At 38.4% G+C, this 16,602-nt stretch overlaps 1 protein-coding gene across 3 annotated transcripts in view; it reads right to left on the reverse strand.

Moving 5' to 3' along the window:
* Nucleotides 1-16,602, reverse strand: part of LOC136865936 (uncharacterized) — a 360,192-nt gene that overhangs the window by 36,618 nt on the left and 306,972 nt on the right. For all 3 annotated transcript variants that reach the window (XM_067142491.2, XM_067142489.2, XM_067142490.2), the window contains exon 15: nucleotides 14,751-14,885. In XM_067142491.2, coding sequence (XP_066998592.2) covers nucleotides 14,751-14,885 — 135 coding nt within the window. The remainder of the gene's footprint in view (nucleotides 1-14,750; nucleotides 14,886-16,602) is intronic.

Raw genomic sequence — 16,602 nt, forward strand, 5'->3', positions numbered from 1 at the left:
AATGACTGAAAGTTGCCGATATATAACCCCTTTTAGAAAGTAACGATGATTAGGAATATAATTTCTTAGTATTAGTAGTAGTAACAGTGTGAGTAATGCTCCTAATGAACAGATAGATGTGGAAATCGAAGGGGAAGTGCAAGGATATGACCATGTTACAGCTCAGCAGGCGGACTGAGTAGGGAACTGTGATGCTAAGAAAATAAAACGTATTTAATATATTCCTTGTTCTGCGGCTCATGGCATGAATGCCGTTTGTTTTCATGTATATTAAAAACTTTAATGCTCTTGTAAATAAGAAATTTCTCATCTTGCAAAGCGTCACTATATTTCCTTCAAAATAATCTCAGTCCCAATGCTGTTTCAATCCAACAAATATGCACGGTTCAATGGGTTAACCATTTTCTATAACTGAAGTGTTTTGGACGTAGTGCTGAGCGTTGATTATCTTAACGTCAACAATATGTCCAAAATACTAACCGGAAAACTCAATATATTTTTAATGAGCATTTGAAAAAGTATGGGCATGGATTACTCTCGGTCCTCCCAATTCTGGTCGCCTGTGCTATATGATGGACTGGAAATGGCCGGATCTGCATTTTTATTTATTCATGTCAGAAACATCATGTATCTATATATATAAAATAACTTGTCCTGACTGACTGACTGACTGACTGACTGACTGACTGACTGACTGATTCATCATCGGCGAGTCAAAATTACTGGACATAAAGAAATGAAATTTTGGGGATACATTCATATTAACATGCAGGTGCTCGCTACGGCAGGATTTTTGGATATTCTGTCGCTAAGGGGGGGGGGGTGAATTTTTAAAATGAGGATAGCTGTATCTCAAAAACTTAAAAGTTTACAGATGTAAAAATTGGTATTTAAAATCTCCTTTGAAAGTAAAGAGAGACATATTTTTTTTGTTTTCAGAAAACCCCATTAACGGGGGTGAAAAAAGGGGGAAATGTGGTTGAACACCTTTCATGAGGAGACTTATATCCCAAAAACTGAAGATGTCACAGATATGAAAATTAAAATTTGGAATCTTCTTTGAAAATAAAGAAACGCGTATTTTTGTGTTTTTGGTAATCCGATGAATAGGGGGTGAACAGGAGTGACAAACGGGGTGAATTTTTAAAAAGACTATATCTGCAAATTATCTCAGACACGTAACATATTACAGATTTGAAAACTGGTGTTTGGAATTTCCTGTAAAAGTGAAGAAACTTATATATATTTTTTGGAAAGTCCACTCATGGGGAACTGAAAAAGGGGGTGAATTTTTAAAATGAGCGTATCTACAGTATATCTCAAAAACTTAACACGTTGCAGACGTGAAAATTGGTATTTGAAATCTCCTTTCAAAATAAGGAAACAAGTATTCTTTGGTTTTCGGGAAAAACCCTTAAGGGGGGGGGGGGAGGGGGTTGAAAGAATAAAAAATTATTGAATTATTTATATGAGAATATATATATATATATATATACACGTCTCCCGCAGCATTTCGTATACCATCCGGGATGGCGCTGTCTTTCCGACTCGGGTAATCCTCTTCATGAACATTGCTTTTATTCTTTCTATTCTCATCAGGTCTCCGATCTTCAGCTTTTCCCACACGATCTCAATTATATTATATATATACCAACAAATCTAAAGATGTTACAAACGTGAAAACTGGTATTTGGAATCTCCTTTAAAAATAAAGAAACACGCATTTGGTGGGGGAATCAACTTGGAAGGGAGGTGGGGGGGGGGGGAGGAATGAAAACGGAGATTAATTCATTTTACGGAGATTCATATATCTCAAAAACTGAAGATTAAACAGTCCTGATAATTGGTATTTGGAAGCTCCTTTAAAGAAACGGGTACTGTTTGTTTTTGGAAAATTCACTTGAGTGGGGAGTGTGAAAGGAAGTAAAAAAAATTGAAGTCTTTATCTGGAGAGACTTATATATCAGGGTACAGACGTGGAAACTCCTTTAAAAATAAAGAAATACGCATTTTTTGGGTGGGGGGGGGGACCAACTTAACAGGCGGGAGTGGAGTGAAAAAGGAGTTGATTTCTTTTCATGAGGATACTTATATCTCAAAAACTGAAGATGTTACAGACATGAAAATTTATATTTGGAAATTTTTCAAAGTAAAGAACACGTAAATTTTTGTCTTTGGAAAATCCAGTTAATTAATAGAGAAATGTACACTCAAGTTTGAGCATTAAATAAATTTCACATTTTAGTCTTTGCTATAGTCTGTAATTGTCCTGGTTCTTTTCGTGCATGTTATGATGTGATATCTACTACACTTCTGTCCACACAAAATGCACTTACAATCTTCGTCTGGCTCATGGAACTTCTGGTTTACGCATACCTTGTGGTGAAACCCATGTATGGAGAGTCGTGTTATCACGTGGCGCTGTATGTTGCACTCTCTAGTCCATCTATCGTCCGTCATCGCTGGTGAGGCGTAGAAGTCGAGGTCGATTTCACTTTTCTTCCTTTCCCTGATGTTTACTAGTGCCCTACTTGCTTCCGTTGATTGTAGGTAGAACTGTGATCGTATGTCTTCTATGAAATACGTCTCCCGCAGCATTTCGTATACCATCCGGGATGGCGCTGTCTTTCCGACTCGGGTAATCCTCTTCATGAACATTGTTTTATTCTTTCTATTCCCATCAGGTCTCCGATCTTCAGTTTTTCCCACACGATCTCAATTCCATATGTTATCACTGGCGCTACTGTCGTCTTGAAAAGTCTCATCGCCGTGCTGATTGAAAGGTTTGAAATGTTTTGGATGCTGTATGAGGCTCTGATTGCTGCTGCCGTTCTTTCTTGAATATGTATACCAAAGGACGCCGCCGTTGTCTGTAGTGTTATTCCCAAATATTTGTAATTTCGTACCTTTTGTAATGGCTTTTGGTGTAATGTTATGTTGTCTTTGGGCGTTGATTTCCCACCTTTTCTGAAGGTCATTTGTACTGTCTTTTCTTCATTTATCTGTAGGCTGTTTTCCTCCACCCAGGTCTCTAGTCTGCGGACTGCCCTTTGCACATCCTCCTTTTCTTTCGCTCCGATCAGCATGTCATCTGCATATAGGATCAGCTCTGCTTTTGATCCTTCCTCTACTATGCGGTTCACATCTGCTGTATAAATGTTGAAAAGTGTGGGACTCATGGGATCCCCTTGCATAACTCTGTCTGTATTATGTCTTCAGAAATTTCTACGTTGTTGTTTATTCGGATTATGTTCCTCCGTAGACATGCTTCAACTATTCTCACTAGTGGGTCTCTCTCGCCGATTGTCAATTTCATTTTCTCGATTAGCTTTCGCCTGTCGATTGAGTCGAATGCCTTCTTGAAATCAACAAAGACTGCGTGATATTTCCCTCCTTTGTGTCTTAAGGCTTCTTCTACCTGATTTATTAGGTATTTCACTGCCTGGACCGTGCTCCTGCCTTTCATAAAACCGAATTGATTTTCTGGAATGTACCCACTGAAGGCTTCCAGTAATCTTTCATTTAGTATCTTCGTGAAAACTTTAAAGGATGCATTTTCTAGTGCTACTCCTCTAAATGAGTCTAGTGATGTTCTGCTCCCTTTTCCTTTGAACAATATCTTTAGAGTCGCTGTGTTCCATCCCTCTGGTATCTTCCCAGTCTGTACACCTTTGTTCATTAGGTCTTTCCACAGTTCTTCCATCTCACCAAGTGAATCTTTTAAGTGTTCCATGTAAATTTTGTCTAGTCCTGCGGATTTCTTGTTTCTCCCTCCTTGTATTGCTTTCCTAATTTCATACGTTGTTATTGGCTCCACAGCATGCGCGGGTTCTGCTGTTTCTATGTCATATGCTTGCTTCAGCCTTCCTTATTCAGTATGTTCGAGAAATGATGGTCCCACTTCTCCATATGAATTTCTCCTGTTGCAATTGACGTCTTCTTTTTCAGCGCTATGTATGGGTCTGATTTTGCTTCCTCGGCTTGTTTCCTTCCTTGTTTCTCTGTATATTCTTCTTTTTTCTTTTTTATTAGTTCTTTATATTTTTTCCTTTTCTCTGCATATGCTGTTAAGTCTTCTGGGCGTCTGTATAATTTTGCTGCATTCAGGGCCTTTAGAGTTGCTTTTCTTTCCTTGTAACACTCTTGGTCAAACCAAGCTTGTGCGTGTCTTCTTTCCTTTACTATAATAGCTTTCGTTATTACTTTGGTGGCTGTTTCTAGGGCTTCTTCTAGTCTTTCTTCTTCTATTAGGTTTCTAGCTTTCCCGATGTTTTCCTCGCTTTCTTCTACTGTTTCCCGCTGGATTTTCCTAGTATATATACTATGTCTTTTTGCTTCCTTCCTCTTTTGTTGGATTTACATGCGTAGGCGTGTCATTATAGGTATGTGTTTCCTTATTGGTGCTGCCGATGAGTTCCATAGGCCTTCTTGTTTACACAATTGTAGTTGTACTCCTCTAAAAAATAGTAGGTCGATGGCACTATGACCGTTATGTGCAAAGTAGGTTGGTGTTTCTTTTTTGTTCGCTATTTTGAAGCCTTCTTCTTCCAGTGTCTCAAGAAGGATGCGAGTTTTGGTATTTTCTTTGTCTATCCTGCAGTTAAAATCTCCGGCAATTATAACGTTCCTTTCTGCTTTCGTTTGTTCTATGGCTATAGATATTTTATCCATTATGTTTTCTATAGGTGTATTTGGCTGAATATAAATTCCTATTATCGTAATTTCTGATGTGATTATTGTGACCATGTTTTCCTCCTTGATGATTCGCTTGATATCTCCCAGTTTCCCTTTTATGAAGATTGTGACTCCCCCTGCTGGTCTTCCTTCCGTCGGGGTCGCTAGCGTGTGTATACCATAGTAACCTTGCAAGTCCATTGGTTCCGTGAGGAATGTCTCTGTCAGTATCATAACATCTGTGTCGTCTATTGTCTTCTGTGATATGTGGGGTATTGCATTTCTTATTCCCTCTACATTCCATAATAATACACTTATTTCTGTGCTCGACCAAGGTCCCTTCTTCTTTGGCAATTGGGTGAGATGTTTACTGGAGTTCCACCCCCCGTTCTTCCTCTGGTCTCCTATCATATCTCCGAAAGCGAAATCTTCTGACTTTTATTCCCGGTGGCCAGAAATCCGTGCTCTGTGCATCTTCCAGATAGATATATGAGAAACCGACCTTAAAAGCTTTTCTGTCTCCCAGTGTATGAAGTTCTTCACATTCTATGTGTCCTATGATGCCATTCCTTTCCAAGAATTTTCTTATATTTGTTGCCGTGGTGCTCTGTTTAAGCCGACCTACGTGCAGCCATGCCATTTTTTCTGCCGCTTCTAGTTCACCATCATCATTTTGTCTTTGATTGGTTAAGGGTGATATGTTATTCCATTTGTTTCTCGTTTCCCTTATTGTCTCTCTCTGGCGAATTTGATTCTTCTCTTCGCGTGTACTAGTGCTTGTTTCATCTAATGCATTTTGTGCTGTCCTGACCGTGTGGTTTATTTCTGTTGTAATTTTGCTTTTTAGACTTTGGTTAACTTTTTGCTCAATTATTTGATCTAGCTTGTTTTCCAGGAATTCTATTATGCTTTCTAATTTCTCATTTACTGTCTCGACATTTATTGTCGTCTGCTTGACTATAGCGTTATTGCATTTCTTGCCTTGTGTTATTGGAAATGTGGGATTTGCTGCGTGTTGTATTCTTCCTTGGTGGTTTTCCTCGTCATCGGCAGATGGTGTGCTATTCTGACTCCCAGTTGCACTTTTATTTATGCGGCCGAGAGATGTCCTCATGTTATTTGTTTCCCCGAATGTTTTCTGGGAACGATCTATGCCCTCTATATCTTTACCATCCGGATTGCTGCTCTCTCCAGTTGTTGGCGCCTTTGCCTGGTTGTCTTCCCCTCGTGTTTCTGTTGTTGCGTCTATAGATGGTGCCACCTGTCTCGCGCTGCTGCTTTCGTCCCCTTCTTCTTCTTCCAAGTCAATGTGATGTTTTCTAACCTCTACTGTTGTATTTGCTTCGAAAATATCCACGCGATTTCCTGGCTTCACATTTTCCTCTATTGCTTTGATATATTCTGTTAGAGTACTCACTGCGTTCAGAATGTTGTCTTTGGTGTCCTTCTTCATATATCCTCCCGTTTCAGCTATATTTCTTAGTTTTTGTAGAGCGCTTTTTGCTTGCACTTCCATTTCCAGTTAAGGGAGGTGAATTAATTGAAAATTAGTAGAATATTTTGTATGAGGATAGTTATATTTCAAACAATAAGGATGTTACAGACGTGAAAATTAGTATTTGGAATCTCCTTTAAAAATAAAGAAACACGCTTTTTGTGGGGGGTTAATCAAATAGGGGGCGGGGACAGTGAAAAAGGAGTTTATTTCTTTTTTTATGAGGATATATATCAAAACTGAAGATATCACAGTCATGATAACTGGCATTTGGAAGTTCCTTTATAAATAAAGAAACAAGAATTTTTGGTTTTCGGAAAGTTCACTTAAGGGGGAGGGTGAATGGAAGTGAAAATCTTTAATTCTTTAAATGGAGAAACTTATATTTCAAAAAATTAATGTTACACACTTGTATATTTGTATTTGGTTTCTCTTTTAAAAGTAAGGAAACACACGTTTTTTGGAAGGGGGGGGAGGGGAAATCAACTTAAAGGGCTGGGATGAAAAAGGAGTTGAATTCCTTTTATGATGATACTTATATCTCAAAAACTGAAGATGTTAGAGGCATGGGCATTTGTATTTAGAATCTTCTTTGAAGTAAAGAAACACGTGTTCTTTTGTCTTCGGAAAATTTTCTTAAGGGGGGTGAATTAATTGAAACATTAGTTGAATTATTTGTGTGAGGATACTCATATGTCAAAAACTGAAGAAGTTACAGACGTGAAAATTAGTATTTGGAATATCCTTTAAAACTGAAGAAACATGCATTTGAGTTTTTCGGAATATCGATGTAAGGGGTGTGGGGTTGAAAATAAGTAAATAAGGATTTGAAATATGTTTATGAGGATACTTAATCTTGTTTTTTTTTTTTTTGATAGTTGATAGTTGTGTAGTTTGATAGTAGTGTCTTATGGCGACAAGGGGACAGGAAAGGGCTAGGAGTGGAGAGGAAGCGGCCATGGCCTTAATTAAGGCACAGCCCCAGCATTTGCCTGGTGCGAAAATGGGAAACCACGGAAAACCATCTTCAGGGCTGCCGACAGTGGGGTTCAAACCTACTATCTCCCGAATAGTGGATACTGGCCGCACTTAGCGACTGCAGCTATCGAGCTCGGTGATACCTTATCTTAAAAACTGAAGCTGTTACAGACATGAAAGTTGGTATTTTGAATTTCCTTTCAAAATGAAGAAACACTTTTTTTGATTTCGGAAAGTCCACTTAAGGCGAGGGAGGGGACAAAGGAATTGAAGGAGAAGGAGAAGAGGAAGAAGTTGAATTATTCTTATGAGTATACATTTATCTCAAAAACTGAAGGCATTACACACGACAGGCATGAAAACTGGTATTTGGAATCTCCTTTAAAAATACTGAAATACGTATTTTTTGTTTTTGGAAAATCCATTTAAGGGGCTGAAATGAATTGGATAAGCGGGTGAATTTTTAAAATGAGTACCGGTATATCTACATTATATGTCGAAAACTTAACATGTTAGAGACAAGAAACTTGGTATTTGGAAAGTCCTTAAAAAATACAGGAACCTGTACATTTTTGTTTTCGGAGAAGGCCTTAACGGGGGGTGAAAAGAAGTGAAAAATAGTTTAATTATTTTTATGAGGATACTTTTATCTTAAAAACTGAAGATGTTACAGACGTGAAAATTGGTGTTTAGAACCTCCTTTAAAAATAAAGAAACGTGTTTTTGTTTTCGGAAAATACACTTGGATGGGAGCGGGGGTGGGGGAAAGACGGATCAAGAGGTTGAATTCTTTTTATTGGGATACTTATGTATATCTCACAAACTGAAGATGTTACAGATGTGGGAATGGGTATTTGGATTCTCCTTTAAAAATAAAGGAACATGTATTTATTTTTTCAACTTGAGAGAAGACTGTTTCTCACATGTACAGTTCTATGTCGCATGGTTGTCTTAGCTCCAAAAGGTAATACCACAAACATGGTTTACAAAGAATTTCTGGGGTAAATGAAACTCAATTTTTGGGCGAGTATTTATACTTTAGTAATTTTCAGATAATGTCTTAGTACAATGCCGAAGAACGATTACTTTGAACAAATTACGAAATCCATGCGAGCAAAGCCGCGGGTAATTGCTAGTATTTATATATATTACATATAACAAATTAAATGAGAGTGGAAATATATATTAAAAAATCAAATGACATTTGCTCAATAAAGTGCACCATCCAACCATCCAATGCCTGAGGTGCAGCGAAAATGAATTCCTCGGTAGCGCAGGATGAAAGACAAAGAGAACAAATCTTCTGTATCTCTTAACAGTCACATAGGCTGGTAGATGTAGGGAAAGTCCATTTCTGCAAAGTGGTCTTCGATCTTCCCACTCCAGTTCTCAGAGAGGCGAGCAATTTCCAGATTGACCACTTCTAGTCATGTCCTGGGTTAGCTCTTTCGATGGCTCAATCCAATTTGGTATGTTGGACAATCTGGACCTCCATAATTGAATCCTGATTTTTTTGGAAGGAATATCCAATATTTGCATTGAAGGAAAGTTGAAGGAACTCTATACCCCCTTCCACCAACCCAATCAATGAAGACGAGACTGTCACAACATCGCTTATCTTCAGTTGGCCATGGCGTGTCGTAGTGCATGTACTATATAACATAATTGCTGTCAAACTTGAGTTTCTTGTATAACATTATGTTTACTGTTTTGTTTTTATTTTACTCTGTTTATTTTATCAAAATAGCATCAACTGGAGGTGTTAAAAGTACACATTCTAAACAATTGAACAAAAACTAGAAATTTTGGCTAAATTGGTGAGAGGTGAAAGTTGTGCTTCTGCAGCTAGACTTTGGCTGGATAAAATGCCTGAGTGTACGGTACCAGAACTTGCCTATCTACGACAAATAACAGACTTGACTGCAGAGACAAAGCTTGGTAACAATTCAGAAAAAAGATCAAAGACTTTTTTAAATCTGTGTGATGTCGTTTGTAGTACAGGATGTAAGCATACTGAAATCTTTAAAGTTAAAATTGTAACGTGTTGGCAGGGTAGATAAAGGAAGACAGACCTGGTAGCATTTCACTTCTAAAATTTATTATCTAATTACTAAAACTACATGTTAACACATAGGATTACCGATCTCACAATTATGCTTAACATACAGGACACACAATTGGGAACATGCATCATTTTCAAAAATATTTTTTTTGAAAAGTACACCAATGAAATAGTACGTAAACGTATTACATTGTGGTATGTTGCCTTGTTTTCTACCATTAAAAAAATATTTAATAGTGCCTTTCCGCAAGGCGAGTGAAACGGCCTCTGACGTAAGCGGCGCGCTGTGACGTCACGATCCAGTACCGCATGGAGCTCTACCAGCCGTTGTGCATCAGCCGTTGCTAAAAGCCGATCGTTTATTATTCATGATCGCGAATAACTTCGAAATGACAGAAGAAAGGTTCAAAACAGCACAGTCAATCTACCATGTGTAGATGTCATCATTCTTGAAAAATGTGACTTTTGTGGCCGCAGAAATTAGCGGATAACAAGCAAGTTTGTAAGTGGCGTCTTTTATATATGTGCAATGTACTGTAACCCATAGTATTAGGATAACAACGAACCTGGATAGATATCACATCACTTTCAATATTTCCTTCTGGACTGATTCCCCTATTAAAGAATAACATTACATTTTCGGGCTTTCAGCATTAGTAAAGTAAGAAATCGGATGTCAGCACTAACATAAACATATAGGTAGCATTATAGTACTAGTCCGCTTCTGTGGTGTAGTGGTTAATGTGTGCCACTTCCGGAGGCCCGGTTTCGATTCCCGGCTCTGCCATGAAAGTTGAAAACAAATAGTACGAGGGCTGGAACGGGGTCTACTCAGCCTCGGGAGATCAACTGAGTAGAAGGGTTTCGAATCCCACCTCAGCCATCCTCGAAGTGGTTTTTCGTATTTTCCTACTTCTCCTCCAGGCACCTAAGGCCACGGCCGTTTCCTTCCCTCTTCCTTGTCTATCCCTTCCGATCCTCCCATCCTCCAACAAGGCCCCTGTTGAGCATAACAGGTGAGGCCGCCTGGGCGAGGTAATGGCCCTCCTCACCAGTTTCATCACCATACTCAAAGTCTCACGTTCCAGGACACTGCCCTCGAAGTGGTAGAGGTGAAATCCCTCGCTGAGTCCGAGAGAAAACCGACCCTGAAGGATAAACTGATTAAGAAAGAAAGAAAGAAAGAAAGAAAGAAAGAAAGAAAGAAAGATCATAGTAGGGTACTGTAGGTCTATAACCTATCATTTCTAAAAAAATATATATTTATGGTTGGGGCAACTGGCCTACCTACTTCCGGGGCCCCGAAAGAGAATTAAATATCTTGGTGGAGGGAAAAAGTTAAACATGATAAAGATAAATATGACTTCATCTAGTTTTCACAAGTTGGGCTGAGTGGTTCAGACGGTTGAGGTGCTGGCCTTCTGACCCCAACTTGGCAGGTTCGATCCTGGTTCAGTCCGGTGGTAGTTGAAGGTGCTCAAATACGTCAGCCTCGTGTCGGTAGATTTACTGGCACGTAAAAGAACTCCTGCAGGACTAAATTCCTGCACATCGGCGTCTCCGAAAATCGTAGAAGTAGTTAGCGGGGCGTGAAGCCAATAACATTAATTACATTTGGCTTTTAACAAGCTGAGCATATCAGGAAAGAAAAGTGTCCTGGTGACATTTTAGTCGCTCAATACAGGAATGTCTTTGGGTGCTGTGACTTTTACTTTTTTGTTTTTTGTTTTTGCTGTTTGCTTTACGTCACACCGTCACATATAGGTCTTATGGCGACGATGGGACAGGAAAGGCCTAGGAATGGGAACAAAGCAGCCGTGGCCTTAGGTACAGCCTCAGCATTTGCCTGGTGTGAAAATGGGAAACCACGGAAAACCATCTTCAGGGCTGCCAGCAATGGGGTTCAAAACCTTCTATCTCCCGGATGCGAGCTCACAGCTGCGCGCTCCTAACCGCACGGCCAACTCGCGCGGTATTTTTACCCTTCGGTTTATTGACTTGGCTTGTATAACCGAAAACTTAGGCTAAGTTGGATAATATTTTAAACACCTACATCACTATTTTTACCTGTGTGCAATTATGTTATTTATTTCATTAATATTATGATAATTATTGTAATTGAGCATTGTTAACTTATAAGACCCTAACAAACAAGCATTGGTTTTGTGTAGAGTTATACATTTGTTAAATTCACGTTGTTTCCTTTCGTGATGTACACGCCTATTCTTTGTTACATTATAGACTATTTAGATATAGCCTAAATTTCTTTACCAATTAAGCTCTTCAATAAAGACATACATAACTGTCCCATGCCAAGATATATTGGTAGAATTAGAGCTGTCAAAATGGTTCATAACCCCTTTGATTTATTATCTTGACATGGATCACCCAAAACATAGGTTAGGTTTGGAGAATACTTTAATAATCAGCATTATTTAATGCACTGTTTATTACTTTCATATTCCAAGATGTAATTGAAGCATTTAAATAAAGCATCATACATTAAAATTTAAAGTTTTACCACTAGAACAGCTGACATGGAAAAATGATTTGAAAATTCAAACAAATTCATCTTACGTTAAAATCTTCAAAAAAATAAACTGTAGACTTTTCCGATATATCATCAGCATTTTTCCGGCTCGCCAAAATCCATTTCTCCCTAGTTTTAGCGTCTTTGGAACATGTATAAAAAATTTGTTTGGTATGGTATGCGATGTGCTATTGCACATCGGAACTCTACACCATTTATAAGTTTTCTGCCTCACTGTCTGCGCAGGATTCATTTTAAGTCTAAAATATACCACTCAGATTATTATCCGATGTATAGACCTCGAATTTAATCATACTAGACACTAAATTAAAGTAGAAATACGCGAAGTGTGTCCTGCTTCTCACAGCGCACTATGCGTTATTTCGTCTGCTAATTCAGTCAACCTGTACGATGACGTCAGACCAATGAGATCGCGTACTTGCGTGACGTGACATTTTCGTAGATTTTTATCATGTTTGGAGTTATTATTTGTACATTCTGATCACATTTTTGAATTCTGCACGAAATTTTGAATCAGATTAGCATATTTTTAATTAAAACCCGGGATCATGCATGTTCCCTATTACACAGTGTTCTCTATTCTCGAATTATCGTCACACTATGTAATTCCCACGCACTCCGGTCACTAGCACTACAGTCTCATTCAGTCGCAGTCCATAGTTCGCAGCCTGCACAGATCTCAGTTCACAGCCCCACTCTTCCACAGCTGCACTAAACTGTCCAGCAGCTGGCCCATAGAGACACAACTGGATACTTAACTACAGAAAGGTGCAAAGTGCCAAATTCATGAAAAATGTGATAAGTAGTTTGAGAGGTGCAGGATACTAAGGAGGATTACATGTGAAAAGGTCTATGTCCACAGAAAATTCCAAGAGGTTATAAACACCCCCGCTAGATGGCAATAGTGCTAAGTTGCCTGATGATTTCTTAAGAATGGAGCAATGTGCCATTCAGTTGTTTTTGTTTCTCTTTTGATACGTGTATGCATAGACTTTTACTCTGCCCTATTTGGTGAATAATTGCTCTTCAAATTATAAGGTATGTGTATAAATAATCCCTGTGACTCTGAGTTTACCCTGATAGAGAGAAGGAAGTCAGTGACGAAGGTATTTGTACCCACTGACCTATGAAAAATGTTCAAAGAATCAAAGGTTGTTAAACCTTTCAAAGTAATTTCCATGAATAGTTCAAACTTTTTTAACATTCAAGCTGTGACAGACGAGATAATCTCTACAAAATATCTGAACATTTTGAAACCTGTTGGCATCACATACGATTCATCAGATGTAGAAAATGTAGTAGTAAAAGAATATTACACCGACATAGGAAGTCTTCAAAAAAGGGAAACAAGCAAGAAACATTCATTCTGATATCTTTGAATCTAGTTCCTCAATGAACTCAATTACAGATGAAGAAAATAAGTTTTTAAGAGCTACGATCCCTTACCTGGAAAGGAATGAAGCATAAAGAATATTATATGCAGATCTGTCGAGTGACTGAACACAGAACCTAAAATATTTTAATGGGACTTAGCACCTTTCATACATGTTTAAGTTTGAATTTCCTTCAGCACCAAAATATTACAACTTTGTCATGAAACTGCCAATAATGTATGATAAACTCTCATTTGTAACTTTGAAACATTTGAGGAATAAATAATTAAAACACTGCACTGCAGACAGTTTTTTTGGTAATAATTTCTGTTCATAAATTTGGCATTTTCTACAGGTAAGTATCCAATGGCAACAGGCATCAGAACGGGTCCACAGACAGACACTCCACAGACTGGCACACTAAGCCTAGGCAGTAACTCATACTGACTGGCAATCCAACTGTTACGACACTCAATGGCCGAGCTCACACTGAGCTCCTTGCAAACTCACTCAGTCCACACACTGACTGACCCAAACTGCCTCTGCTCTAAGTTTGTTGCCCTTCATACATGCGTCCAGCCCTTCGAGATACGTCAGCGACTGGAAGCTTATGGAAGCCTCCAGATATGAGAATATTTCAGCCTATGAGCTAGTCATGTCCTCTAAAACATTGATACTTTGTCAATATATGAATGTTTCGCCTAAACAGTGTTATGTGGCCGAAATGTTGATAATATATGAAACATGTACCACTTTTAACCAATAAGTTGCCTTAAGCAATTTAGTGTATTGACAAGGTGGAAAATAAAAAATACTTAGTTGTGAATCTGTAGCGGTCAATAACAGCTCTAGCAGTGGTGTCTGGCCAATGGGCGCCGGCCTTCCCCCTGGAGGCTCCGGCCCGGTGAAGTCACACAACTTATGTACCCTGGCTCTGCCCAACATCGAATACCGAGACTGGCGGATGGAGTTGGAAGGAAGCGGCCATGGCCTTAATTAAGGTACAGCCCCAGCATTTGCCTGGTGTGAAAATGGGAAACCACGGAAAACCATCCTCAGGGCTGCTGACAGGGGGATTGGAACCCACTATCTCCTGGATGCAAGCTCACAGTCGTGCGCCTCTAACCGCATGTCCAACTCACCTGGTAGAAAACTCCCACTTCTGTATCTGCTAGTAACTACTTGATATCATTAAGTATGCTTTATACCCTTAAATTCTCCCCATTCAGTGTGGCAGTTGTTCAAAAGCTACACGTCATGAAAGAAGTTCCTCAAGCTAACTCCTGTCACTGGGTGTTGCAAGTTGTGTAAGATGGAGAGTTAGACCTTTCTCTAATCATGAATAATACTGTTATGTCACTGAAAATTCAAATGTAATATACCTTTAACAAATACAGTATGTGAACATATTATAATGGGAATGATACATATTTTTTAATAAAATATAGCAGAATCTGTTTTATCTGGCAACTGATTATCCAGAAAGTTCTACTAAACGGAAAATCAATCAAGTGCCTCATTCTGGTTCACTACCCAATCAACCAGCAGCAACAGTTTGAAAATCTTGTAGAATTCTACAGATGGCACAGTGCAACTAATGTCAAGTATATAACAAACCTCTTCGTCTGAATCAAAGTCAGGCCAATCGTAAATTGCACTTAGGTTGGTATGTCGCCCTTGCTCATCCTTTACCCACGGGTTATTGGGATCCAGGCCCTTGAGAGACACTGCTATGGCATGGGACATCTGTTCCTGTTAACAGATAAAAAATAAATAGAACACAAATTTGCAACATTTATATTTCCATAATTATTTAAAAATGTAAATATTGTATATAAAATATTTTACATATCACAATCTACTAAAATAATGATTTGTGTAACAGTTCTGGTATCTATGGAATCCTTTTTATATTAAAGTTTGTATATTAATATCATACAAAACTCTAGTGTTTAAAAAAAGTCTGAATATCATGGACATATTACCATACCTATTAGTTATGTAATATTTAACATTTAAATCTATCAAATGAAAGTACAACATCCAAGAAGTTGCGACTCCTGCTGGAGTTAGCAAAGCAGAGGTGACAACTATTACAGATTGTCCGTAATGATTACAGATTTCACTTTGCGATTACGGCATTACGGTTGAAGGGGAAATTATTATGGAAAAGCAACATTGTCACGATAAAAATTTCTACGAAAAACAGAAAGGAGTAAAAAAAAATGTTCAATCCCTTAGAACATTACTGCTCAACCATCTTCGTTTCAATGTTTGTAAGTTTGCAACTGAACATATTTGGCAGTTATTTGGTAGTCCCTTTTGTTTCCCACGAGCGTTGTGCAATCACGACCAGCGACATAGATATACGATATGATGCATCAAATTCACAACTAAGTATTTTTTATTTTCCACCTTGTCGATACACTAAATTGCTCAAGACACATAAAATCAAGGAAACATCTCACATACGGTGAATCAAAACTAAGAAACCAGTCTGTTTCACCGTTCTTCATAAAAAGTAATGAAACTGCGGTGACAAATGCCGAATTGCTGTTCCCATAATTTTTTTCGGAGCATAATATTCAATTATCAGTTTCAGACCATGCTGGAAATTTATTTACATCAATGTCCCCCAACTCTAAAATATCTCAGAAATGTGGTTGTGCAAGAACTAAAACCTCTGCTTTAGTTCAATACATGGCATCTGAGGCAAGAAAAGAAATAAGTGAACTTTTGCAAATATCGCCTTTTTCTTTGGCTACTGATGGTAGTACAGATTCAAATGCAGTTAAACATTATCCTAAAGTTGTCTCTTTCTTTAACCTGAATCCGCCCAGCGTGCCATATATGGTACGGCAAACTACACAGTCTTCTTGGACTCTTATTATTGTAACCGCGCGCACTGTATCCAACGCTAAAAGTTACAACTTTATTCTCAAAAAATTCAATCTTGGGCGGATCCAGGTTAATGCTCAGGGAGGCCAAATATCAACTCTTCTATTGTAATTGTTAGAGAGTACCAACAATACAGGTGAGGGAATTTTCTCTGTTATTAATAGTGAAATGTACCAAGCTCGATAGCTGCAGTCGCTTAAGTGCGGCCAGTATCCAGTATTCAGGAGATAAAAGGTTCGAACCCCACTGTCGGCAGCCTTGAAGATGGTTTGTTCAGCCATGTTCTATTCAGTCAGAATCTATGTCTCTTTTTGAGTATTGAATTCAAGAGGAGGAAATACCAGAAAGCCAATGAGGACTTGGTAAATGGAGCAAAATCCAGGGCATACTTGAAAGATAATGACTGTGATGAAGAGATGTTTTATAATTCTGTAAAAGTGTTTTATATCGCAGCTTGTAGTTACATTATCAGTGAATTTCCCCTTGATGATGAATTTCGTCATCATGCCGAAGTTGTAGACATCTCTCTCGGAATTAAGGTTTCCTATTCATTTATTGTAGATATCATAGG

Source organism: Anabrus simplex, chromosome 3 (assembly GCF_040414725.1).
Source record: "Anabrus simplex isolate iqAnaSimp1 chromosome 3, ASM4041472v1, whole genome shotgun sequence".
Classification (NCBI taxonomy): Eukaryota; Metazoa; Arthropoda; class Insecta; order Orthoptera; family Tettigoniidae; genus Anabrus; species Anabrus simplex.